This window comes from Oncorhynchus clarkii, chromosome 1, assembly GCF_045791955.1.
Source record: "Oncorhynchus clarkii lewisi isolate Uvic-CL-2024 chromosome 1, UVic_Ocla_1.0, whole genome shotgun sequence".
Lineage (NCBI taxonomy): Eukaryota > Metazoa > Chordata > Actinopteri > Salmoniformes > Salmonidae > Oncorhynchus > Oncorhynchus clarkii.
The window spans coordinates 30344300-30372197 of record NC_092147.1 but is presented as its reverse complement, the minus strand read 5'-3'; the positions used below and the strand labels follow the sequence as shown (position 1 = coordinate 30372197).

Here is a 27898-nt window from a genome sequence, read left to right as displayed (position 1 = left end):
AAAATATTTTGAAAAAGCTCTCTAATTCTCTCTTTCTCTCTTTCTTCCTTTCTTTCTTTCTTTCTTTCTTTCTTTCTTTCTTTCTTTCTGTCTCTCTCTCGGAGGACCTGAGCCCTAGGACCATGCCTCAGGACTAACTGGCATGATGACTCCCTGCTGTCCCCAGTCCACCTGGCCGTGCTGCTGCTCCAGTTTCAACTGTTCTGCCTGCGGCTATGGAACCCTGACCTGTTCACCTGAAGTGCTACCTGTCCCAGACCTGCTGTTTTCAACTCTCTAGAGACAGCAGGAGCGGTAGAGATACTCTTAATGATCGACTATGAAAAGCCAACTGACATTTACTCCTGAGGTGCTGACTTGTTGCACCCTCAACAACTACTGTGATTATTATTATTTGACCCTGCTGGTCATTTATGAACATTTGAACATCTTGGCCATGTTCTGTTATAATATCCACCCGGTACAGACAGAAGAGGACTGGCCACCCCTCATTGCCTGGTTCCTCTCTAGGTTTCTTCCTAGGTTTTGGCCTTTCTAGGGGAGTTTTTCCTAGCCACCGTGCTTCTACACCTGCTTTGCTTGCTATTTGGGGTTTTACGCTGGGTTTCTGTACAGCATTTTGAGATATCAGCTGATGTAAGAAGGGCTATATAAATACATTTGATTTGATTTGACTATGCATATATGATGAACAGAGAGTAGCAGTAGCGTAAAAGAGGAGTTGGCGGGTGGTGGGTGGGACACAATGCAGATAGCCCAGTAAGCCAATGTGCGGGATCACTGGTTGGTTGGCCCAATTGAGGTAGTAAGTACATGAATGTATAGTTAAAGTGACTATGCATATATGATAAACAGAGAGTAGCAGCAGCGTAAAAAGAGAGGTTGGGGAGGCATACAATGCAAATAGTCCAGGTAGCCATTTGATTACCTGTTCTGAGTCTTATGGCTTGGGGGAAAAAACTGTTGAGAAGCCCTTTTGTCCTAGACTTGGCACTCCGGTACCTCTTGCCATGCGGTAGTAGAGAGAACAGTCTATGACTGGGGTGGGTGGGGTCTTTGACACTTTTTAGGTCCTTCCTCTGACACCGCCTGGTGTAGAGGTCCTGGATGGCAGGCAGCTTGGCCCCAGTGATGTACTGGGCCGTAAGCACTACCCTCTGTAGTGCCTTGCGGTCAGAGGCCGAGCAATTGTCTTACCAGGCAGTGATGCTCTCGATGTTGCAGCTGTAGAACCTTTTGAGGATCTCAGGACCCATGGACCCTCTAAAATGTTTAGTTTCCTGAGGGGGAATAGGCTGGGCCATGCCCTCTTCATGACCGTCTTGGTGTGTTTGGACCATTCTATTTTGTTGTTGATTTGGACACCAAGGAACTTGAAGCTCTCAACCTGCTCCACTACAGCCCCGTCGATGAGAATGGGGGCGTGCTCTGACCTCCTTTTCCTGTAGTCCACAATCATCTCCTTAGTCTTGGTTACGTTGAGGGATAGGTTGTTATTCTGGCACCACTCGGCCAGTTCTCTGACCTCCTCCCTATAGGCTGTCTCGTCGTTGTAGGTAATCAGGCCTACCACTGTTGTGTCGTCTACCAACTTAATGATGGTGTTGGAGTCGTGCCTGGCCATGCAGTCGTGGGTGAACAGGGAGTACAGGAGGGGACTGAGCACGCACCCCTGGGGAGCTCCAGTGTTGTGGATCAGCGTGGCAGATGTGTTGCTATACCTACCCTCACCACCTGGGGGCGGCCCGTCAGGAAGTCCAGGATCCAGTTGCAGAGGGAGGTGTTTAGTCCCAGGATCCGTAGCTTAGTGATGAGCTTTGAGGGTACTATGGTGTTGAACGCTTAGCTGTAGTCAATGAATAGCATTCTCACATAAGTGTTCCTTTTGTCCAGGTGGGAAAGGGCAGTGTGGAGTGCAATAGAGATTGCATCATCTGTGGATCTGTTTGGGCGGTATGCAAATTGGAGTGGGTCTAGGGTTTCTGGGATAATGGTGTTGATGTGAGCCATTACCAACCTTTCAAAGCACTTCATGGCTATGGATGTGAGTGCTACGGGTCTGTAATCATTTAGGCAGGTTGCCTTTATGTCCTTGGGCACAGGGACTATGGTGGTCTGCTTGAAACGTGTTGGTATTACAGACTCAATCAGGAACATGTTGAAAATGTCAGTGGAGACACCTACCAGTTGGTCAGCACATGTTTGCTGGCTGCAATATAAACTAGCCTAATAACTTTTGTATTATGGTGATATAAGTATTTGTTCTTAACTGACTTGCCTAGTTAAATAAAGGTAAAAAAACAAAAAAATATGCCTAGTTTAGATAAATTGCCAAATGAAATTGATTAGATTACTCTGGCAATCAAAGTATTTTTTGCAAAATCATGTACATGTACATATTTGTAAAGGCGTTCATGGTGAGATCTTTAATAATAAATTGAACAGACACTTAAACTAACACATGCCGCTTAAAACCTCTTTGGGAAAGTCGTATCGCTAGCGCCCGGTCTCGACAACATCCGTTGAAATTTCAGAGCGCAAAAAAAATCTAAAATTAAAAATGTATAATATTAAACATTCATGAAAATACAAGTGTTATACATCGATTAAAAGCTTAACTTCTTTTTAATCCAGGCGCTTTGTCAGATTTCAAAAAGGCTTACGGTGAAAGCATACCATGCGATTATCTGAGGACAGCACCCCGCAAACAAAAGCATTTAAAACATTTTCCAACCAAGCAGATGCATCACGAAAATCAGAAATAGTGATAAAATAAATCACTTACAGTGCCTTGCGAAAGTATTCGGCCCCCTTGAACTTTGCGACCTTTTGCCACATTTCAGGCTTCAAACATAAAGATATAAAACTGTATTTTTTTGTGAAGAATCAACAACAAGTGGGACACAATCATGAAGTGGAACGACATTTATTGGATATTTCAAACTTTTTTAACAAATCAAAGACTGAAAAATTGGGCGTGCAAAATTATTCAGCCCCCTTAAGTTAATACTTTGTAGCGCCACCTTTTGCTGCGATTACAGCTGTAAGTCGCTTGGGGTATGTCTCTATCAGTTTTGCACATCGAGAGACTGACATTTTTTCCCATTCCTGCTTGCAAAACAGCTCGAGCTCAGTGAGGTTGGATGGAGAGCATTTGTGAACAGCAGTTTTCAGTTCTTTCCACAGATTCTCGATTGGATTCAGGTCTGGACTTTCTATCACCTGGATATGTTTATTTTTGAACCATTCCATTGTAGATTTTGCTTCATGTTTTGGATCATTGTCTTGTTGGAAGACAAATCTCCGTCCCAGTCTCAGGTCTTTTGCAGACTCCATCAGGTTTTCTTCCAGAATGGTCCTGTATCTGGCTCCATCCATCTTCCCATCAATTTTAACCATCTTCCCTGTCCCTGCTGAAGAAAAGCAGGCCCAAACCATGATGCTGCCACCACCATGTTTGACAGTGGGGATGGTGTGTTCAGCTGTGTTGCTTTTACGCCAAACATAACGTTTTGCATTGTTGCCAAAAGTTCAATTTTGGTTTCATCTGACCAGAGCACCTTCTTCCACATGTTTGGTGTGTCTCCCAGGTGGCTTGTGGCAAACTTTAAACAACACTTTTTATGGATATCTTTAAGAAATTGCTTTCTTCTTGCCACTCTTCCATAAAGGCCAGATTTGTGCAATATACGACTGATTGTTGTCCTATGGACAGAGTCTCCCACCTCAGCTGTAGATCTCTGCAGTTCATCCAGAGTGATCATGGGCCTCTTGGCTGCATCTCTGATCAGTCTTCTCCTTGTATGAGCTGAAAGTTTAGAGGGACGGCCAGGTCTTGGTAGATTTGCAGTGGTCTGATACTCCTTCCATTTCAATATTATCGCTTGCACAGTGCTCCTTGGGATGTTTAAAGCTTGGGAAATATTTTTGTATCCAAACCCAGCTTTAAACTTCTTCATTACCGGAGATAAATAACCAAGTGCGCGCCCTTACTGGAACGCGCTACAAACACTACAGCCAAAATGGAGCCAATTACAAAAACTACAAATTCTAGCTCATTTTTCAAAAAACAAGCCTGAAACTCATTCCGAGGACTGTTCACATCTAGTGGAAGCCCTATGAACTGCAATCTGGGGAGGTATTACTTTTATATTCCCATTGACAGCCATAGTAATCAGGGGTGATGGATTGTCCTCGGGTTCTCGCCTGCTAAATCAGTTCTGTTATACTCACAGACATTATTTTAACCGCTTTGGAAACTTTAGAGTGTTTTCTATCCAATACTACCAATTATATACATATCCTAGCTTCTTACTCAGGCAGGCACTTTGGGCACCTCATTCATCCAAACTTCCGAATACTGCCCCCTATCCCAAAGAAGTTAACCTTTCTAGCGCAGACGTTCCACTAGCAGAACCACTGGACAATATTCCGCTGAAAAGGCAGTGCGCGAAATTCAAAAATATTTTTTTGAAATATGTAACTTTCACACATTAACAAGTCCAATACAGCAAATGAAAGATAAACATCTTGTTAATCTACCCATCGTGTCCGATTATGCTTTACAGCGAAAGCACAACATATGATTATGTTAGGTCATAGCTAAGTCAAAAAACACAGCCATTTTCCCAGCCAAATATAGGAGTCACAAATAGAAGAAATATAGATAAAATTAATCACTAACCTTTGATGATCTTCATCAGATGACACTCATAGGACATCATGTTACACAAGACATGTATGTTTGTTCGATAATGTGCATATTTATATCCAAGAATCTCAGTTTACATTGGCGCGTTACGTGCAGTAATGTTTTGATTCCATAACATCCGGTGATTTTGCAGAAATACTCATAATAAACATTGATAAAAGATACAACTGTTATTCACAGAATTAAAGACAGACTTCTCCTTAATGCAACTGCTGTGTCAGATTTCAAAAAAACTTTACAGAAAAAGCATAATCTGAGAACGGCGCTCAGAGCCCAATCCAGCCAGAGAAAATTCCGCCATTTTGGAGTCACTAACACTATAAATATTAACTTACCTTTGATGATCTTCATCAGAAGGCACTCCCAGGAATCCCAGTTCCACAATAAATGACTGATTTGTTCCATAAAGTCCATCATTTATGTTCAAATAGCCACTTGTTGTTAGCATGTTCAGCCCAGTAATCCATCTTCATGAGGCGTGAGCACTTCGTCCAGACAAAAACTTGAAAGTTCCGTTACAGGTCGTAGAAACAAGTCAAACGATGTATGGAATCAATCTTTAGGATGTTTTTAACATAAAACATCAATAAGCTTCCAACCGGAGAATTCCTATGTCTGAAGAAAAGCACTGGAACAAGAGCTAACTCTGTCGGGAGAGCACGTCTTGAGCCTGAGAAACTCTGCCAGACCACTGACTCAAACAGGTCTCATGAGCCCCTCCTTTATAGTAGAATCTTCAAACCAGTTTCTAAAGACGGTTGCCATCTAGTGGAAGCCGTAGGAAGTGCAACTTGACTCCATAGACACTGTGTATTCGGTAGGCCAAGCTTTGAAAAACTACAAACCTCAGATATCCCACTTCCTGGTTGGATTTTTCTCAGGTTTTCGTCTGCCATATGAGTTATGTTATACTCACATACATCATTCATGTGTTTTCTATCCAATACTAATAATAATATGCATATATTAGCATCTGTGACAGAGTAGTAGGCAGTTCACTCTGGGAATGCTATTCATCCAAAAGTGAAAATGCTGCCCCCTATCCCAAAAAGGTTAACACATGTAGACGTTAAGGCTTTCATGGTTAGATCGAACACTGTGAACACTACGTCAATGTGGCAGTGTGATGCTGTTCCCCTAGATTATGCACCAAGTTGCACACAAGGACGAATTCAAATAGGCCAGGTCAAGAGAGGATGTTAATAATTTGATAATAATAATAATAATTCAGTGTATTTTTTAAATTTAATTACAGCTGCATAGCTAATGTTTTTCTTTGGTGTACAAACACTTTTTCATATCAATATTGTACATACATGATGATGATTGTAAAACTTTTTTTAGATTTTAGTTTGGCCCATCGCGGGTTATCTCTATTTCCGTACCCCCGTATTGTTCTCTTTTGCCTGACCTTCGACTAGCAAGGTATGTTGTCCTTGGCTCCGAAATTGTTTAATATAAAACCGTCATAATGTTACACAATGTACTGTTATGCTACCATAAGTTTGTTACAATGTGGATAATATAAAGATTTATGTTAACAAGTTTCACAAAGCTCGCTAACTAGGGTATATATTGTAACTTGTGAGTACTTGGGACAGTGTTTGAGTGAGTGTCTCATGTGCTTGCGCAGGTGTTTGAGAGCTAGGACTGCGCCAAGGGTTAACATAATGTGTGTTGTCTCTTCGTGTGCAGGTATGTCTTTTATTTTAGCAGAATTATGTTCTGTATCATTTTACTTGTATGGTGTGCTGTTGTGCATTGAATGTGTGCACGCAGCACCTGTTATTTCCTTTTGGCGCTCTTTTGCCTGACTTTCGGCTAGCAAGGTGCCTGAGAGCTAGGACTGCGCCAAGGGTTAACATAATGTGTGTTGTCTCTTTGTGTGAGGGCAAATAAAATATAATTCCACTAGCAGACCTTCAGTTGTGGCAGCATCCTAATTAAAAGTACACAATGCAGAACGAACCACGCTAAATCTACATGACGTGTACGTGTCACGTGACATGAACATGTCGGCAATTTGAAGACTTAGAAAAAAATAAGGAAGACCTTAGGAGACTTCGTGAAGGGTATCTGTAGCTTCGGGAGGCTTAATTCTGGCACTTATCACCCCCCATACAAACGAATCGGGAGGACGTGGTACGTCCTTTACATATGTAATTTACTCACTGATCCATATGTTTGTATTATGATACAAACACTGCTAGCACAGATAGAACAACGAGTTAGTTATAAAAATGATTTGCTACTAAAATGAGTTGAGGTTGCAACATCGGGTCACATGACCTCCAACTGGCTGGTTTTTGTGGTGCTGGCGCTCCGGTGTGTGGGAGTCAGAGAATCTATCTACTCCAGTCGGGCATGGATTACAAACGCAGGGGGTATATAGCCAGCCATTTTGCAAATACGTTTTTACCATAATAATAGACAATACCTGTTTTAAACATGGGGCAGTGTGGTATCACATCATCAAAGACGGTGCTGGTTTTTCTGAACTTAATTTTTTGGGTAAGTCAAAACGACATCTTGTCGTTTGGGAATGAATGCGCAACATCCCTTCCTCAACCATAATACGCAGCAAATTTGCAAGCAACCTGCTGGCCATTCAAGGCAACCTCGGCCCATGTTTGTCTATTTGTAGCATCAATATAGCTAGCTAACGTTACTGTTTGAGAATTTGGGCTATTATAATTCAATGTTCTTGCAGTCATGTTGTTGCTGCCCCTTTTAGATGTAACTAGTTTTCGGAACATTTCCTTTGCTTCTCTGTTTTATTTCCTGTCTGGTTGCTTTGGCTACTGCGGCTAGAGGGAGTTAAATGCATGGCTTTTGTGCCCCATTTCTCCCAGGACGAAAGCCACTGCCTGCCCTGCAGTCTACCCCTTTGAACCTTTTAAAATGCCACTTCTCATACAATACTAGCCTGGTAGCCACCAGACAGTGCACCACTATCAAACAGGTAATATCTAACAATTCCACAACAAAACCTAACGCACAGAATCTAGTAAAGGAATGGGATAAGAGTATATACAGTTGAGGTTGGAAGTTTACATACACATTAGCCAAATACATCACAATCCCTGGGAATTTTTACTAGGATTAAATGCCAGTCTTAGGTCAGTTAGGATCATCACTTTATTTTAAGAATGTCAAATGTCAGAATAATAATAAAGAGTGATTTATTTAAGATTTTATGTATTTCATCACATTCCCAGTGGTTCAGAAGTTTACATACACTAAATTAGTATTTGGTAACATTGCCTTTAAATTGTTTAACTTGGATGAAACGTTTCGGGTAGCCTTCCACAAGCTTCCCACAATAAGTTGGGTGAATTTTGGCCCATTCCTCCTGACAGAGCTGGTGTAAAGGAGTCAGGTTTGTAGGCCTCCTTGCTCGCACGCGCTTTTTCAGTTCTGCCCACAAATGTTCTATATGACTGAGGTCAGGGCTTTGTGATGGTCACTCCAATACCTTGACTTTGTTGTTCTTAAGCCATTTTGCCACAACTTTGGAAGAATGCTTGGGGTCATTATCCATTTGGAAGACCCATTTGCGACCAAGCTTTAACTTCCTGACTGATGTCTTGAGATGTTGCTTCAATATATCCACATAATTTTCCTACCTGATGATGCCATCTATTTTGTGAAGTGCACCAGTCCCTCCTGCAGCAAAGCACCCCCACAACATGATGCTGCCACCTGCGTGCTTCACGGTTAGGATGGTGTTCTTCGGCTTGCAAGCCACCCCGTTTATCCTCCAAACATAACGATGGTCGTTATGGCCAAACAGTTCTATTTTTGTTTCATCAGACGAGAGGACATTTCTCCAAAAAGTGTGCAGTTGCAAACCGTAGTCTGTATTTTTTTATGGCGGTTTTGGAGCAGTGGCTTCTTCCTTGCTGAGCGGCCTTTCAGGTTATGTCGATATAGGACTAGTTTTACTGTGGTTATAGATACTTTTGTACCTGTTTCCTCCAGCATCTTCACAAAGTGAAGGGGGCAGTATTTTCGTTTTTGGCTAAAAAACGTACCCATTTGAAACTGCCTATTTCTCAGCCCCAGAAACTAGAATATGCATATAATTGTCAGATTAGGATAGAAAACACTAAAGTTTCCAAAACTGTCAAAATATTGTCTGTAAGTATAACAGAACTGATATTGCAGGCGAAACCCTGAGGAAAATCCAATCAGGAAGTGCCTCTTGAAACCCTTCTGTTCCTATGCATGTCTATCCTCAATTTAAAGGGATATCAACCAGATTCCTTTTTCTCTGGCTTCCCTAAGGTGTCAACAGTCTTTAGACATAGTTCAGGCTTTTAGTTTGAAAAATGAGCTTGAAAGATCACATTGCGTAAGTGGATAGGTGGGGGCTCTCAGAGTGAGTTTTTGCGCTACAGAGTAAAGCCTCCATTGTTCCTCCCGCTGTTATTGAAAAACCTACACACTCGGTTGATATATTATCGAATATATATTTTAAAAACTACCTGAGGAATGATTATAAAAAACGTTTGACATTTTTCTGTGGACATTATGAAGACTATTTGGAATTTCCGTCTGCGTTGTCGTGACCGCTCTTTTCTGTGGATTTCTGAACATAACGCGACAAACAAACGGAGGTATTTTGGGTATAAAAATAATCTTTATGGCACAAAGGAACATTTGTTGTGTAACTGGGAGTCTCGTGAGTGAAAACATCTGAAGATCATCAAAGGTAAACGGTTAATTTTATTGCTTTTCTGATTTTGGTGACCAAGCTTCCTGATGCTAAGTGTACATAATGCTATGCTAGGCTATCGATAAACTTACACAAACGCTTGGATTGCTTTCGCTGTGAAGCATAATTTCAAAATCTGAGACGACAGGCTAAGCTGTGTTTTGCAATATTTCACTTGTGATTTCATGAATATGAATATTTTTTAGTAATATTATTTGACTGTGGCGCTATGCTATTCAGCGGTTGCTGACAAATGATCCCGCGTCAGGGATGGGTAGCGTCAAGAAGTTAATTAATGAATCCAACCTAAGTGTATGTAAACTTCCGACTTCAACTGTAAGTATAAAATATATGGATGAGCAGTGACCGAGCAGCTCAGATGCAATAGATAGTAAAGAATAGATACAGTTTACATAATATACATATGAGATGAGTAATGCGTGTGTAGACATTTATTAAAGTAACTAGTGTTCCATTTATTAAAATGGCCAATGATATCACGTCTGTAGGTAGGCAGCTGCCGATCTGTGCTAGTGGTGGCTGTTTTAACAATCTGATGGCTTTGAGATTGAAAAACAGTTTCTATCTCTCTGTCCCAGCTTTGCGCCTTCAACACACTGTCTGTGTGCGTGGACCATTTCAGTTGTTGGTGATATGTACACCGAGGAACTTTAAATCTTTCCACCTTCTCCACTGCTGTCCTGTGGATAGGGGGGTGCTCCCATTGCTATTTCCTGAGGTCCACGATCATCTATTTTCTTTTCCTGACATTGAGTGAGAGGTTATTTTTCTGACACCACACTCCGAGGGCCCTCACCTCCTCCCTGTTGGCTGTCTCGTCGTTTTTGGTTATCAAGCCTACCGCTGTTGTCGTCTGCAAACGTGATGATTGAGTTGGAGGCGTGCATGGTCACGCAGTTGTGGGTGAACAGGGAGTACAGAAGGTGGCTGAGAACTCACCCTTTTGGGGCCCCAGTGTTGAGGTTCAGCGGAGTGGAGATGTTGTTTCCTACCTTCACCACCTGGGGGTGGCCCGTCAGGAAGTCCAGGACCCAATTGCACAGAGGAGGGTCGAGATCTAGGGTCTCAAGCTTAATGATGAGTTTGGAGGGTACTCTAGTGTTGAATGCTGAGCTGTAGTGAACAGCATTCTTACATTGGTCTTCCTCTTGTCCAGATGGGATAGGGCAGTGTGCAGTGTGATGGCGATTGCATTGTATGTTGACCTATTGGGGCACAAAAAAAAAATTGGGAAGTGGGTCTAGGGTGGAGGTGATATGATCCTTGACTAGTCTCAAAGCACTTCATGATGACAGAAGTGAGTGCTACGGGGCGATAGTCATTTAGTTCAATTACCTTAGCTTTCTTGGGAACAGGAACAATGGTGGCCATCTTGAAGCATGTGGGGACAGCAGGCTGGGATAGGGATTAGAGGTCGACTGATTAATCGGCATGGCTGATTAATTAGGGCCGATTTTAAAGTTTTGATAACAGTCGGTAGTCTACCTTTTTGGATGCCGATTACATTGCAATCCACGATGAAACTGCGTGGCAGGCCCTACCACCTGTTACGTGAGTGAGCCTGCCACGCGAGTGCAGCGTCAAAAGGAGCCAAGGTAAGTTGCTAGCTAGCATTAAACTTATCTTATAAAAAACAATCAATCTTCACATAATCACTAGATAACTACACATGGTTGATGATATTACTAGGTTAACTAGCTTGTCCTGCGTTGCATATAATCAATGCGTTGCCCGTTAATTTATCATCGAATCGCAGCCTACTTCAACTTCGCCAAAAACGGGTGATGATTTAACAAAAACACATTGCCGAAAAAAGCACAATCTTTGCACAAATGTACCTAACCATAGACATTAATGCCTTTCTTAAAATTAATACACAGAAGTATATATTTTTATACCTGCATATTTTGTGAAAATAAATTAATGTTAGCAGGCAATATTAACTAGGGAAATTGTGTCACTGCTCTTGCGTTCAGTGCAAGCAGAGTCAGGGTATATGCAACAGTTTGGGCCGCCTGGCTCGTTGTGAACTAATTTGCCAGAATTTTACATAATTATGACATAACATTGAAGGTGGTGCAATGTAACAGCAATATTTAGACTTAGGGTTGCCACCTGTTTTTATAAAATACGTAACAGTTCCGTAATTCACTGAAAGAATAAACGTTTTGTTTTTTGAAATGATAGTTTCTGGATTTGACTAATGAACAAAGGCTTGTATTTCTGTGTGCTTATTACATTTATAATTAAGTATATTATTTGATAGAGCAGTCTGACTGAGCGGTGGTAGGCAGCAGCAGGCTCATAAGCATTCATTCAAACAGCACCTCACTGCATTTGCCAGCAGCTCTTAGCAATGCTTGAAGCACAGCGCTGTTTATGACTTCATGCCTATCAACTCCCGAGATTAGGCTGGCAATACTAAAATGCCTATAAAAACATCCAATAGTCAGGTGTATGAAATACAAATAGTATAGAGAGAGTCAACGCGTCAAAATTCCTATAATAACTACATCCTAAAACTTCCTAACTGGGAATATTGAACCACCAGCTTTCATGTGTTCTCATGTTCTGAGCAAGGAATTTAAACGTTAGCTTTTTTACATGGCACATATTGCACTTTTACTTTCATCTCCAACACTGTTTTTGCATTATTTAAACATGTTTCATTATTTATTTGAGACTAAATAGATTTTATGTATTATATTAAGTTAAAATTAAAGTGTTCATTGTTCATTCAGTATTGTTGTAATTGTCATAGATTAAAATCGGCTGATTTTTATAATATGTATCTGCTTTTTTTTGGTCCTCCAATAAACGGTATCAGCGTTAAAAATAATAATCGGTCGACCTCTAATAGGGATTGATTGAATATGTCCGTAAACACACCAGCCAGCTGGTCTACGCATGCTCTGAGGACGCAGCTAGGGATGCCGTCTGGGCCATCAGCCTTGCGATGGTTAACACATTTTTAATGTTTTACTCACGTCGGTCACGGAGAAGGAGCGGGCCGCGTCGGTGGCACTGTATTGTCCAAAAGCGTGCAAAGAAGTTGTTTAATTTGTCTGGAAGCAAGACGTTGATGTCTGCGACGGGGCTGGTTTTCTTTTTGTAATCCTTGATTGTCTGTAGACCCTGCCACATACGTATTGTGTTTGAGCCGTTGAATTGCGACTCCACTTTGTCTCTATACTGACATTTACATGCTGACCAAACCGGACACATCGCGTGCGTCGCAAAATACATTTAGAAATCCATGTTATTAAATTATTGCACCCACACTGCTTGCGCGCGCCAACGAGCATCTGCGTTGCCAAGGGCTAAAATAGAACTCTTTTCTATTTTTGACGCAGATCGCGCTGCAAGTCCTGCCTCTCCTATCTCCTCATTGGTTTATAGAAGCAAGTACCCACGTGCCATCTCCTCATTGGTTATACCCACGTGGGTGATTGAAAGATGAAATGTTTTGCTGGTTGTTGTGGTAATACTATGAAAGTGTAGATGTCAATCACCGTATAAGTTCAAATATGAAAAAGCCTGGAAGGAGGAGAGATGACTAGAAACGATTTGGTTGGCCGTTTTATGTGTGGATTAATTGTCGGAGTAGAGGGCCTTGTGCATTTCAGGTAAAATAACAACTCAATGTTTATATCCCAGGACAAATTAGCTAGCAACAGCAAGCTAGCTAAATAGGACAAATTAGCTAGCAAGCTAACTAGCTAAATTGCCATACATGTTTAATGCTTTTCGTCCTGTCCTCAAATTAATGTCATTGGTTCAGAGTTTGTTTTGATATTTTAACCTGCGTGTCATGATCACGTTTGGAGTAGGGGGACAAAATAAATGTATGCACGATAGCACACGATGGCGCACGCTCGCAGCCGGTTTGGGTTCCGTGTTAGCTTATTTGATTGCCTTACGGAGGGAATAACTACACTGTTTGTGTTCGGCCATATTTCCAGTTACCACCGCATTTAATCATGGCAAGGCATGTGCTTTCAGTTTTGCTCGAAAGCTGCCATCAGTCCACGGTTTCTGGTTAGGGAAGGTTTTAATTGTCACAGTGGGTACAACATCTCCTATACACTTCCTTCTAAACTCGCTCACAAGATCAGCGTTTACGTCAATTGTCTGAGGTTACCCGGGAACATATCCCCAGTCCATGTGATCGAAGCAATCTTGAAGCGTGGAATCCGATTGGTCAGACCAGCGTTGGATTGACCTAAGCACGGGTGCTTCCTGTTTTAGTTTCTGCCTATAGGGGGGGAGCAACAAGATGGAGTCATGGTCAGATTTGCCAAAAGGAGTGCTGGGGAGGGTCTTGTATGCATCGCGGAAGTTAGAGTTGCAATGGTCGAGCGTGTTACTCGCTCGTGTACAGCAATCGATATGCTGATAGAATTTAGGTAGCCTTGTTCACAAATTAGCTTTGTTAAAATCCCCAGCTACAATAAATGTAGCCTCAGGATTAGAGGTCGACCGATTAATCGGAATGGCCGTTTTAATTAGGGCCGATTTTCAAGTAACTGGCAAGTCAGTTAAGAACACATTCTTATTTTCAATGACGGCCTAGAAACTGTGGGTTAACTGCCTCGTTCAGGGGCAGAACGACAGATTTCCACCTTGTCAGCTCGGGGGATCCAATCTTGCAACCTTACAATTAACTAGTCCAACACAATAACGACCTGCCTCTCTCTCGTTGCACTCCACAAGGAGACTGCCTGTTACGCGAATGCAGTAAGCCAAGGTAAGTTGCTAGCTAGCATTAAACTTACCTTATAAAAAAACAATCAATCATAATTACTAGTTAACTACACATGGTTGATATTACTAGATATTATCTAGTGTGTCCTGCGTTGCATATAATCTGACTGAGCATACAAGCATACAAGTATCTGACTGAGCGGTGGTAGGCAGAAGCAGGCACGTAAGCATTCATGCAAACAGCACTCTTGTGCGTTTTGCCAGCAGCTTTTCGTTGTGCGTCAAGCATTGCGCTGTTTATGACTTCAAGCCTATCAACTCCCGAGACGAGGCTGGTGTAACCGAAGTGAAATGGCTGGCTAGTTCGCACGCGCTAATAGCGTTTCAAACTTCACTCGCTCTGAGCCTTGGGGTGGTTGTTTCCCTTGCTCTGCGTGGGTAACGCTGCTTGGATGTGGTAGCTGTTGTCGTTGTGTTGCTGGTTCGAGCCCAGGGAGGAGCGAGGAGAGGGACGGAAGCTATACTGTTACACTGGCAATACTAAAGTGACTATAAGAACATCCAATAGTCAACGGTTAATTAAATACAAATGGTATAGAGGGAAATAGTCCTATAATTCCTATAATAACTACAACCTGAAACTTCTTACCTGGGGATATTGAAGACTCATGTTAAAAGGAACCACCAGCTTTCATATGTTCTCATGTTCTGAGCAAGGAACTTAAACGTTAGCTTCCCTACATAGTCACACACCCGGCGCCGACAGATGGCCGCCTCGCTTCGCGTTCCTAGGAAACTATGCAGTGTTTTGTTTTTTTTACGTGTTATTTCTTACATTAGTACCCCAGGTCATCTTAGGTTTCATTACATACAGTCGAGAAGAACTACTGAATATAAGATCAGCGTCAACTCACCATCAGTACGACCAAGAATATGTTTTTCGCGACGCGGATCCTGTGTTCTGCCTTTCACCCAGGACAACGGAATGGATCCCATGCAGCGACCCAAAAAAACGACTCCGAAAAAGAGGGAAACGAGGCGGTCTTCTGGTCAGACTCCGGAGACGGGCACATCGTGCACCACTCCCTAGCATTCTTCTCGCCAATGTCCAGTCTCTTGACAACAAGGTTGATGAAATCCGAGCAAGGGTAGCATTCCAGAGGGACATCAGAGACTGTAACGTTCTTTGCTTCACGGAAACATGGCTCACTGGAGAGACGCTATCCGAGGCGGTGCAGCCAGCGGGTTTCTCCACGCATCGCGCCGACAGAAACAAACATCTTTCTGGTAAGAAGAGGGGCGGGTGCGTATGCCTTATGGCTAACGAGACATGGTGTGATGAAAGAAACATACAGGAACTCAAATCCTTCTGTTCACCTGATTTAGAATTCCTCACAATCAAATGTAGACCGCATTATCTACCAAGAGAATTCTCTTCGATTTTAATCACAGCCGTATATATCCCCCCCCAAGCAGACACATCGATGGCTCTGAACGAACTTTATTTGACTCTTTGCAAACTGGAATCCATTTATCCGGAGGCTGCATTCATTGTAGCTGGGGATTGAAAACAAGACTCCCTAAATTTTATCAGCATATCGATTGCGCAACCAGGGTTGGAAAAACCTTGGATCATTGTTACTCTAACTTCCGCGACGCATATAAGGCCCTGCCCTCCTTTCGGAAAAGCTGACCACGACTCCATTTTGGTGATCCCTGCCTACAGACAGAAACTAAAACAAGAGGCTCCCACGCTGAGGTCTGTCCAACGCTGGTCCGACCAAGCTGACTCCACACTCCAAGACTGCTTCCATCACGTGGACTGGGACATGTTTCGTATTGCGTCAGATAACAATATTGACCAATACGCTGATTCGGTGTGCGAGTTCATTAGAACGTGCGTTGAAGATGTCGTTCCCATAGCAACGATTAAAACATTCCCTAACCAGAAACCGTGGATTGATGGCAGCATTCGCATGAAACTGAAAGCGCGAACCACTGCTTTTAATCAGGGCAAGGTGACTGGTAACATGACCGAATACAAACAGTGCAGCTATTCCCTCCGCAAGGCTATCAAACAAGCTAAGCGTCAGTACAGAGACAAAGTAGAATCTCAATTCAACGGCTCAGACACAAGAGGCATGTGGCAGGGTCTACAGTCAATCACGGACTACAAGAAGAAATCCAGCCCAGTCACGGACCAGGATGTCCTGCTCCCAGGCAGACTAAATAACTTTTTTGCCCGCTTTGAGGACAATACAGTGCCACTGACACGGCCTGCAACGAAAACATGCGGACTCTCCTTCACTGCAGCCGAGGTGAGTAAGACATTTAAACGTGTTAACCCTCGCAAGGCTGCAGGCCCAGACGACATCCCCAGCCGCGCCCTCAGAGCATGCGCAGACCAGCTGGCCGGTGTGTTTACGGACATATTCAATCAATCCCTATACCAGTCTGCTGTTCCCACATGCTTCAAGAGGGCCACCATTGTTCCTGTTCCCAAGAAAGCTAAGGTAACTGAGCTAAACGACTACCGCCCCGTAGCACTCACTTCCGTCATCATGAAGTGCTTTGAGAGACTAGTCAAGGACCATATCACCTCCACCCTACCCGACACCCTAGACCCACTCCAATTTGCTTACCGCCCAAATAGGTCCACAGGCGATGCAATCTCAACCACACTGCACACTGCCCTAACCCATCTGGACAAGAGGAATACCTATGTGAGAATGCTGTTCATCGACTACAGCTCGGCATTCAACACCATAGTACCCTCCAAGCTCGTCATCAAGCTCGAGACCCTGGGTCTCGACCCCGCCCTGTGCAACTGGGTACTGGACTTCCTGACGGGCCGCCCCCAGGTGGTGAGGGTAGGCAACAACATCTCCACCCCGCTGATCCTCAACACTGGGGCCCCACAAGGGTGCGTTCTGAGCCCTCTCCTGTACTCCCTGTTCACCCACGACTGCGTGGCCACGCACGCCTCCAACTCAATCATCAAGTTTGCGGACGACACAACAGTGGTAGGCTTGATTACCAACAACGACGAGACGGCCTACAGGGAGGAGGTGAGGGCCCTCGGAGTTTGGTGTCAGGAAAATAACCTCACACTCAACGTCAACAAAACTAAGGAGATGATTGTGGACTTCAGGAAACAGCAGAGGGAACACCCCCCTATCCACATCGATGGAACAGTAGTGGAGAGGGTAGCAAGTTTTAAGTTCCTCGGCATACACATCACAGACAAACTGAATTGGTCCACTCACACAGACAGCATCGTGAAGAAGGCGCAGCAGCGCCTCTTCAACCTCAGGAGGCTGAAGAAATTTGGTTTGTCACCAAAAGCACTCACAAACTTCTACAGATGCACAATCGAGAGCATACGGCAACTGCTCCGCCCACAACCGTAAGGCTCTCCAGAGGGTAGTGAGGTCTGCACAACGCATCGCCCGGGGCAAACTACCTGCCCTCCAGGACACCTACACCACCCGATGTTACAGGAAGGCCATAAAGATCATCAAGGACATCAACCACCCGAGCCACTGCCTGTTCACCCCGCTATCATCCAGAAGGCGAGGTCAGTACAGGTGCATCAAAGCTGGGACCGAGAGACTGAAAAACAGCTTCTATCTCAAGGCCATCAGACTGTTAAACAGCCACCACTAACATTGAGTGGCTGCTGCCAACACACTGACACTGACACTGACTCAACTCCAGCCACTTTAATAATGGGAATTGATGGGAAATGATGTAAATATATCACTAGCCACTTTAAAAAATGCTACCTTATATAATGTTACTTACCCTACATTATTAATCTCATATGCATACGTATATACTGTACTCTATATCATCGACTGCATCCTTATGTAATACATGTATCACTAGCCACTTTAACTATGCCACTTTGTTTACATACTCACCTCATGTATATACTGTACTCGATACCATCTACTGTATCCTGCCTATGCTGCTCTGTACCATCACTCATTTATATATCCTTATGTACATATTCTTTATCCCCTTACACTGTGTATAATACAGTAGTTTTGGTATTGTTAGTTAGATTACTTGTTGGTTATTACTGCATTGTCGGAACTAGAAGCACAAGCATTTCGCTACACTCGCATTAACATCTGCTAACCATGTGTATGTGACAAATAAAATGTGATTTGATTTGATAGCACATATTGCACTTTTACTTTCTTCTCCAACACTTTGTTTTTGCATTATTTAAACCAAATTGAACATGTTTCATTATTTACTTGAGGCTAAATAGATTTTATTTATGTATTATATTAAGTTAAAATAAGTGTTAATTCAGTATTGTTGTAATTGTCATTATTACAAATACATTAAAATAAAATAAAAATTGTCCGATTTAATCGGTATCGGCTTCTTTGGTCCTCCAATAATCGGTATCGGCGTTGAAAAATCATAATCGGTCGACCTCTACTCAGGATATATGGTTTCCAGTTTGCATGAAGTCCAGTGAAGTTCCTTGACAGACGTCTTGGTATCCTCTTGCGGGGGGATATACTTGGCTGTGACGATGACCGAGGAGAGTTCTTGGGAGATAATACCGTCGAAGAATTCTAGGTCAGGTGAACAAAAGGACTTGAGTTCCTGTATGTTGTTACAATTACACCATGAGTCGTTAATCCTGACACATACACCCCCACCCTTCTTCATACCGGAGAGATCTTTATTCCTGTCGGCGCGATGCACTGAAAATCCCGTTGGCTGTATGGACTCCATACAGAGTATGTTACAATCCCGGATATCTCTTTAGAAAGCAACTCTTGCCCTGATTTTGTCTACTTTGTTAACTAGGGACTGGACATTAGCAAGTAATATGCTTGGAAGTGGTGGATGGTGTGCGCGCATCCAAAGCCTCACTAGAAGACTGTTCCAGCACCCTCTCCTCTGGCGGCGTTGTTTTGGATCGACCTCTGGAATCAGTTCAAATGGGGGGGGGGGGGGGGGGGGGGGGCACTAAAATGTTTACTCTCAATGTGGAGGGGTTGTGGATGTGAGTACTCAGACCCGTGAGCATCTGAGGCCCCTCATGATGAGTTGCCCATCCCTGCTTTATTCATGAAGGTGTCTTCTGGGGGAGTTTTGTTAAGAGCTCTGATGCACTTTCTGAATGTTTACACGCATTGCTTGCGTTTTTAGAAATGTAAGGACCAATTTTTAATCAGTGAGAAATAATTTTCAAAAAACTAAAGGTTAAACACACCTTTTTTGGGGGTTAGTGTTCACATGGCCATATCTACACGTTACAGCGCTTGTTTATGGAAGATAAAGGTGATCACTAGTGAGCTCAAACACCTGTGTGTAAGCGAACTGGGAAGTAAGTGTAGTTTGTCGGCTGGAGGCACACAGCCGTATGTGCAAACCTGCTAAGGTAAGTATATATTTTTTATTTGAACGATTATTTCTTGCTGATATACATATACATGTTTCTAAACCTGTATCACAAGCGATGATTATTGACTTTTCTAAACATTTAAGCGGTGCTTGTAGCAGAGAACCCTAGGATAAAGCAGAATGCCCTGTTAATGCCTTGGGTTTTCATATCTTCTCAGGGACCATCAGACTGAGGCTGTACTCATTCAAATATTTTATTTAATTTGCGTTTTTTTGGTATTAATACTTCCCCCCCCCCCACCCCCCCACCCATCATACAGGCAGCAGCAGGGATTTTGTGCTATGTTGGAGCCTACGTGTTCATCACGTATGATGACTACGACCACTTCTTTGAAGATGTGTACACCCTTATCCCTGCTGTGACCATAATTGCAGTAGGAGGCCTCCTTTTCATCATCGGTCTTATTGGATGTTGTGCCACAATACGAGAAAGCCGCTATGGGCTTGCAGCGGTCAGTGAATGTTTTCTTAGCACCTACTACTACAACGTTCAACCTGGGCTCAGATATCATATCCCTCTGTGTTCCTGTTGTCCAGATGACTGATTACTAAATGCATAGCCCAGTTCAGGCTACAGACATAAGAGTTCATATTGTTTTGTATTATGTTGGATAATCCTTCATTACAGTGTATTGATTTAAATGTGCCTCTTATGAATGCCAAGCACCCATTTTATTTTCAGGAGTTTCTTCTATGTTTAATTATTCCTCTTCTCCCCACAGTTTGTCGTCCTTCTCCTGCTGGTGTTTGTGACGGAAGTGCTTGTGGTGGTTTTTGGTTATATTTACAGGTCAAAGGTGTGTAAAACCCTATTCTCATGGGACTAGTTTTACTGGGAGAGATGGGGTTCTGTAATTATGTGTACGAGCACAAATCACCATATCCATTAATTAAGTCCCCCATCCGACTCTGCCATGTTGGTAATTTTTACATAGCAGGAGAGTAATAATTCCTAAAAACCTACTGTTTTTCAACTAACTCCAAGGTCCTCTGAAAATACTAGTCACGTGCGAATCGACATCCCTGTGTTTTCAAAGAAATGTCTTGAGTTTGACAGGTGTTGCTCGTGGTTTGAGCAAGAAAACAATAACTGATTAGATAAATTGATGCTTAAAACAAAATTCTGCGCATTGCCGATATATTTAGGACCTACGGTATCAACTTTCACAGTGAATGCTTTTGTTTATGTTTTGTGCCAAAGTATTGAACATCACCAAATGTCTCAGTAAAAAAAAATATTGCTCCTATTTAATGCAACCCTTGCTGTTAATAGATGACAAAGCAGCATTATAACTGAGCAAACTTTTGGCAATGACAAGGTCACTTTCTCATCCATAGCCTAAAAGCTCATCTCAAGTGTGTGCTGTTTAGCTCCCATCTGCAGGCTGTGGGGCATTTATGATGTCTACTGCAGATCTATAAAGTAATGATTATGATCACACTTCCTCAATTTAAATATTGAGGCGACACTTATACCAAAAAATATTTGGTAGCCAAGCTCTAGTTATCAGTGTAGCCTGTTATCACCTGGACATGTTGGCATATCTTCAAGCCTAGACTAAAAACCTCCAGACTTAAAGAATTACAGGCATCTGTTTGGAAAAAACAAATCCTGTCCGATTCTTCCTCTGGAATAACGGATATTCTGGAGTAATAATTACATAACCAACATTCTCTAGTAAAACTAATTCCATGTGAATAGGGCTTAAGTAAAGTATATATAAATCAAGCTTACAGTGCGTTTGTGCAATAAAGATTTTGTTCAGGATACCAATTCTTTAGATATGTTCCCAATGGGGAAAGAAAATTCTACCAGCCACAATATTACAGCTGTGGCTGCTTTGTGTGTCTCTACCTTCTTGCCCTTTGTGCTGTTGTCTGTGCCCAATAATGTTTGTACTTTGTTTTGTGCTGCTACCATGTTGTATTGCTACCTTGCTGTGTTGCTGCCTTGCTATGTCGTTGTCCTAGGTTTCTCTTTATGTTGTGTTGTCTCTCTTGTTGTGATGTGTGTTTTGTCCTATATTGTATCCCAGGCTCCTGTCCCCGCAGGAGGCCTTTTGCCTTTTGGTAGGCCTTCATTGTAAATAAGAATTTGTTCTTAACTGACTTGCCTAGTTAAAGGTTAAATACAAAAATTAAATTAAAAAAATTACCCATTTTCTCCATGGAAAACATGGTAGCCACTGTCTTTTTCTATTTAGACTACATGTTTGGAGATTTGTTTTCCCTTGACAGGAAAAGTGCTATCCAAAGTAAAGTGATTGGATATAGTGATATTCATTAGAAAAGCATTGAGGTTGTGTAAGATGGACCTATTAAGCACAGTTACCTGTTTGTTTACAGGTTGAAGATGAGGTCAATCACTCCATCCAGAAGGTGTACAATGAGTACAATGGCACCAACACAGATGCTCCGAGCCGTGCCATTGACTACGTGCAAAGACAGGTGTTGGCATGGAACTTGAGCAATTCATGTTTTGTGTAACAGTTTTAAAGTGATTTAAAGCTGTATTGAATTGACCTAGTATTGACCATCACCATTTGTCATGCCTGCAGCTCCACTGTTGTGGGATTCACAATTACTCCGACTGGAGGAACACGCGCTGGTTTAATGAGTCTCGAAACAACAGTATACCAGTGAGCTGCTGCAAACCTAACGCCAGCAACTGTACAGGCTCTCTAGCCCATCCTGGAGACCTCTATCCAGAGGTAAGAGATCCAAAACGTACCTATGCTTTTCTTGCATGCATAATATACAAATTGATTATCTTACGCAATGTATTGTTTGTGTGTCTCCAGGGTTGTGAAGCCCTTGTTGTGAAGAAACTAAAGGAGATTATTATGTATGTCATCTGGGCTGCACTGACGTTCGCTGCAATTCAGGTAAAATAAAACTTCCATCAGCTCTCTTTCATTCAACTAATGGGGGGATGCTTGTGCCCATGGAAGCTTCTCAGCCAAGGCGGAGAAAATAGGATTCTGCTCTATTTTTCAAGCGGCGCCGGAGTTGTTGACCAATCACAGTAGAAAACGTTGCCTACATGGTGATACGTCAGCACGTACGTCCAACAGTAGGACCAGCTAATTTGCCCACTCCAGCTAGCTGGCTAACTATCAGTTTACAGAATCACATTTAACAATAAAAAACATTGTGTTTTGGCGCGTTCGCATATTTCCATTAAATAATGCCTACTTTGTGAAGTGCGTGTGTGCAAAAACTCTATTTGCCTTTGCTCGCCTTCTAAACAACGCTTTTTTTTTTTAACTTCGGTAAAGTCTACAAAACTTTATCCACTCTGTTCGTAACAGATTCTAGTTTTGGGAACAGAACTGTATTGAGATCAAATGTTTAGTCGATGAGAAAATTTGCAGAATGTCGGCCAAAATCCATCTTCTCCCACTGCCGGCCACTGGGCTTCCTCTCACTACCATATTTGGTTGTGGAAACGCCATGCTTCACATGTATACATCCGGTGAAATATCTGTCTTATTGTTCTATTTGTGCTGTTGCCCTAGTGTGTGAAGGCACTAGCCACTTTGACTAGAGGGACAAGTGGGATACTCTGCGGGGTACTTAGCTATTTTCCGCTGGCTATCTGAAAAGCACTTATGGTATGAGTCATGAAATTATTCAGTATGGAGGCTGAGTGGGCCTGAGGTATGCCCGTATTATGTTAACCCCCTTGCCACACTCCAGCAAGCCTCAAGGAACAGGGACAGGGCACAGATGGGACTGTTACATTTTTCATAGACGGGTTAGTTGTTTAGCAACAAAACTGACGCGTGCGCAACTATGGGGCAAATCAGACTGGGTTGGCTTAGATTGTTGTCAACGTGTAAACTATATTTAGTCTCCAATGATTATTAAATACATTTGCACAATGAGCACTTGTCTCAAATACATTGTTGCAATTGTCTGGTTAGCTAGCAAGCTAATTTTAGCCATAGACATGAAATCAGTCAACACCTCAAAACAAGACATGGTATCAAGAACAAGATGGAACTAGCTGAAATGAGTCACTTATGATTCTCCACATGGCAGTTTCTTGTCATTGTTGGTAGGCTATCTGGCCAACTAGAATCAAAACAACTCATGGACTTCTGTCCTGTTGATGCATGCTCATCGTTTTCGTGACATTGTCAGCTAACTCAGGACAGGGGAAAATCTAGGAATTCAAGGTGATCTCAAGCCTCTATTTAGCCTAGTTTAAGACAAAATGGTGTACCCCAGCCAATTTATCTTGACATGATAGATATATTAGTTACTTTGATTTGTTAAAAATGTGCATAATTAGATTCTAGAGTCTGTGGGAAATTGAGTTGGTGGATTGAGACGGCATGTAATTTGCTAGAAATACCCCTTTTTCATTCCGTTCATTTGACCCTCTGCGTTTCATCATTAGATTATCTTATTCTATGGGCTGGTGAGGCATCTGTGTGCATGTGAATCTGCTGGTTTGCAGTAATTCTAGAGGCTTTTGACCCAGATGCTTCTCTGTTTGCTGCTGATGTAGTTTTGTGTCCCTGCTCAGCCTTTCCTGGGAGACTAGTTAGCCTAGCGTTCAGGTCAGAGGTTGACAGGCGACCTCGTCAGGAAGGTATGGATGGATGACACTACATTTCAAACCCTGCTGTTTTCCTCTCCTAGGTATTTGGGATGCTGTGTGCCTTTGTTGTGCTGTGCCGGAGGAGCCGTGACCCTGCCTATGAACTTCTCATGACGGGGGGAACCTACGCATAAGAAGGACCCTACACTCTCACGCCACACCACACACACACACCTAGGCTCGTGGCTTTGTCAGTGGAGAGTGGTTCACTGGCTTGCCCAAGTTCAGGTCTCTACTGTAAGCTGAAAAGCTCCTCACACACAGTGGCTCATACTCCACAATGGTGAAGTGGTGAAAAACCTATTTATTTACATGCTATGTAAGTTGATGTTTTGTTTTAGGTGTCTTATTAAAAACGCTACAAGCCAAATTCTAAAATGGCTATTTAAACACGTTTTTTGTTTGTTTAATTTGTTGCTCTGACTACTTACCCCTTTGTTTGAGGTAGACAAGGATGTGAATGATGGACCTACTGTACGGAATATGTGGACTGAATACTTTCCTCATGTCTGTTTGCACTGTGTATGGCCTTGGAATATTTTATAACTATTTAAATCTATCATGTAAATAACTGAGTTGAAGATTCCCTTGTATGAGGTTGCCTTGTGCTACTGCTTTGTTTGTGTCCAGATCTCACCCTTCACCAGCACCATTCTGTTTCTGATAAGCAGTAGAACTATAGACCGTAGATTAATTACAGGCACTGGATCGACCCACCAGGAATGAGCAGTAACCAAAGTGCAGTCAATTAACTGATCTGCTTTGTAAGAATGTGGGCATTTGATTCAGTGCATAAAACGGGCTTATTTAGGAATAATCCACATGCACTGTTACTGAGCTTTTGTTGTACTTTGTGTGGAGTTGAGCACACTATGTAGGCCTAGTTTTAAAATAGATTTTAGCCATGTACAGAAACGTAAACCAGAGATGAATGTAAATAGAATGGGGTAAAACTAACAAGGAAATAAACTGTATATTCCATCCAGAATATTGTCTGTATTTTTATTTGTTTCTCTATCACAAAAATATGCTCAAGTTTCTCTGCACACACAAGACTATAGCCATGCCTGGACATTAGAGCTGTGTGGTTTTCTCCACAAAGTTTCAACCATTTCTAACATGTAGCTAACGCCTCATGTTTCCTGGTCTAAGGGTTGATTTCTCTTCCAAGCCTTTATGCACTCTTGGTCAAAAGGGGCGTTCCGTCATGCTGACAAGCTCTCTGACCTCATTCAAGGCATGGCTACTTAATGTGCAAAGGATATCAAAAACTATCTCATTAGAAAACTAAAATCACATTCTTATCTTAACACATGCCTTCATCACTTGTCATATGCTCAATGTATCAGATGAAACCTCATACCTGTAATAGCCATACTTTCCAAGTTACAGTATTTCCTCCATAAGATTTTTAATGACATCACAAAATAATCAACCATATGACATTAGTTTTCCATTACTCCCCACTAACCATTCCCCACATTCGTTATGTTAGAATTATTGTTCCATTATTCACTTTCTGAATGTTAGTCTCTGGAGACAAAGGGACATTCCTTTAGCCAATACTGGAGGGTAGAGAGTTCTCTCCTGCTTAATTTACGACTGGGTGTGGAGGTGTCAAAACTGGCCCAGTGCCCCCCCGCCTTTGCAGGTGGGAGAGGGTCTGGTTATTGTCAGCCAATGCCAAGCTGATCTGACCCATTGTGATCCTCACAGGACAGTCACGACAGTCTTGAGTCACAAATGGACAGCTGCTTGTGGGGTTTTCAAAAATAAAGCCTATAAGGTTGAGCTATTCTGTAGAGGTCACATTGTGTTAGTAGGCCAAATTGTGACCCAAAGAAATATACAGAGCAAAAATATAAACGCAACATGTAAAGTGTTGGTTTCATGATCTGAAATAAAATATCCCAGAATTGTTCCATATGCACAATAAGCTTATTTCTCTCAAATTTTGTGCACAAATTTGGTAGGGAGCATTTCTCCTTTAATAAGATAATCCATCCACCTGACAGGTGTGGCATATCAAGAAGCTGATTAAACAGCATGATTATTACACAGGTGCAACTTGTGCCGGGGTACAATAAAAGTCCAATCAAATGTGCAGTTTGGTCACACAACACGATGTCTCAAGTTTTGACGGAGCATACAATTGGCATGCTGACTGTAGTAATGTCCACCAGAGCTATTGCCAGATAATTTAATGTTAATTTCTCTACCATAAGCCACTTCCAAGTCGTTTTAGAGAATTTGGCAGCACGTCCAACCGGCCACACAACTGCAGACCACATGTAACCACGCTAGTCCAGGACCTCCACATCTGGCTTTGTCACCTACAGGATCGTCTGAGACCAGCCACCCAGTCAGCTGATGAAACAAGTATTTATGTCTGTAATAAAGCCCTTTTGTGGGTGAAAAACTGATTGGCTCCCAGACCCACCTTACCCAGTCATGAAATCCATAGATTAGGGCCCAATGAATTTATTTCAATTGGCTGATTTCCTTATATGAACTGTAAAATCATTGAAATTGTTGCATGTTGCGTGTTTAATTTAGTCCAGTATACATAATAAAGCATAGATTACTCGTGTGAGTGTAACCTCTGAAATACACATCTTTACACATAATCAAAGGATTGGAATTTCAGAGAAAATTATAGGTATTTTATAAAAAATGGAGTCAGTCAAACAAACCTGGCTAACCTTTGCAAAGAAAACTGACATCTTAATTTGGTGGTTATTGCTGTCATCATCCCAACATTTCTAAATATTTATGTAAACATGTCCAAAGCTAGATTCCTTTACTTCATAAATACATTTAAAATGGTCAAAGTCGAATAGTATCCCTAATGGCCTAAACTCACCAAAGGCGAGCGTGCAAGATTTATTTTAGAATGCATTGTAATGACCCAACTGAAGCCGGACGGGCAGGTTGGCCACTTTGATGCCTCGCTCAATTAAAACGTGTCTCTATTTTTGCGATTTATCGCTGGTGCTGTAGTCACACAAAACAATAAAAATGTCATTATTCACTTTTATTTAATCTCATCTGACTTGGAAGAGGTAGAGTTGAGGCTTTACCATAGGCTACATGCTAAATTAGACCAATTCTTCCACTTATGGAAACAACAGCGCTATCAGCAAAGATGATTGGAGATATGGACTATCCTGCTAGCATACAGTCAGTGCTCTGCTTGTCCGGTCCTTTCCTCCCACCTCCCTTTGCTTGCTCTGCCTGCCTGCTTCTGGTTAATTTTTCGCTTAAAGGGATACTTCAGGATTTTGAAAATGAGGCCTTTTCTCTACTTCTCCAGAGTCAGATGAACCAGTGGATACCATTTTTATGTCTCTGTGTCTAGTATGTGTCTAGTAAGTTAGAGGTAGTTTCGCGAGCCAATGTTAATTTGCGTTAGCGCAATGACTGTCTATGTCTATGGGTATCTGCTAGCATTCTAGTAGAAAGAGATATTAGAAATATCGCCCTACATTCATCTAAGCCAGGGGCATCAAACAAATTTTGCCCAGGGGCTGCATTCGGTCTTCAATGAGGTCCTGGGAGCCCTGACAATTGCACTGACAATTGATTATACTTCATCACTGGCAAAATTGGCAAAAAATACTCTTCCATCGGTTTTGGTATTTTCAATGCTCCTTGACTGGCTAGCTTTCATTTCTGTGATTTTTTTTGTGTGCTGGACACAGTC

At 42.3% G+C, this 27898-nt stretch overlaps 1 protein-coding gene across 2 annotated transcripts; it reads left to right on the top strand.

Moving 5' to 3' along the window:
- The first annotated feature begins 6833 nt into the window (after positions 1–6833).
- Positions 6834–25183, top strand: LOC139405308 (tetraspanin-3). 2 transcript variants are annotated; one of them, XM_071147764.1, is made up of 7 exons: positions 6834–7222; positions 19847–20038; positions 20309–20383; positions 21933–22034; positions 22145–22297; positions 22388–22471; positions 24237–25183. In XM_071147764.1, exons 1-7 carry the CDS (start codon positions 7160–7162, stop codon positions 24327–24329), a joined length of 762 nt encoding a protein of 253 aa, XP_071003865.1. In that variant the 5' UTR covers positions 6834–7159; the 3' UTR covers positions 24330–25183. The 2 variants fall into 2 exon arrangements, with proteins under 2 accessions (XP_071003865.1, XP_071003811.1); XM_071147710.1 differs by lacking the exon at positions 6834–7222 and adding an exon at positions 7348–7673.
- The last annotated feature ends 2715 nt before the right edge of the window (positions 25184–27898 follow it).

Excerpts from the sequence above, each read along its gene's own strand:
- LOC139405308 (XM_071147710.1), top strand. The coding sequence starts at position 7,533 with ATGCATGGCTTTTGTGCCCCATTTCTCCCAGGACGAAAGCCACTGCCT. Across the intron at positions 7,674-19,846 it reads AGTGCACCACTATCAAACAG|GCAGCAGCAGGGATTTTGTG; the intron begins GTAATATCTAAC and ends CCCATCATACAG. Across the intron at positions 20,039-20,308 it reads GCCGCTATGGGCTTGCAGCG|TTTGTCGTCCTTCTCCTGCT; the intron begins GTCAGTGAATGT and ends TTCTCCCCACAG.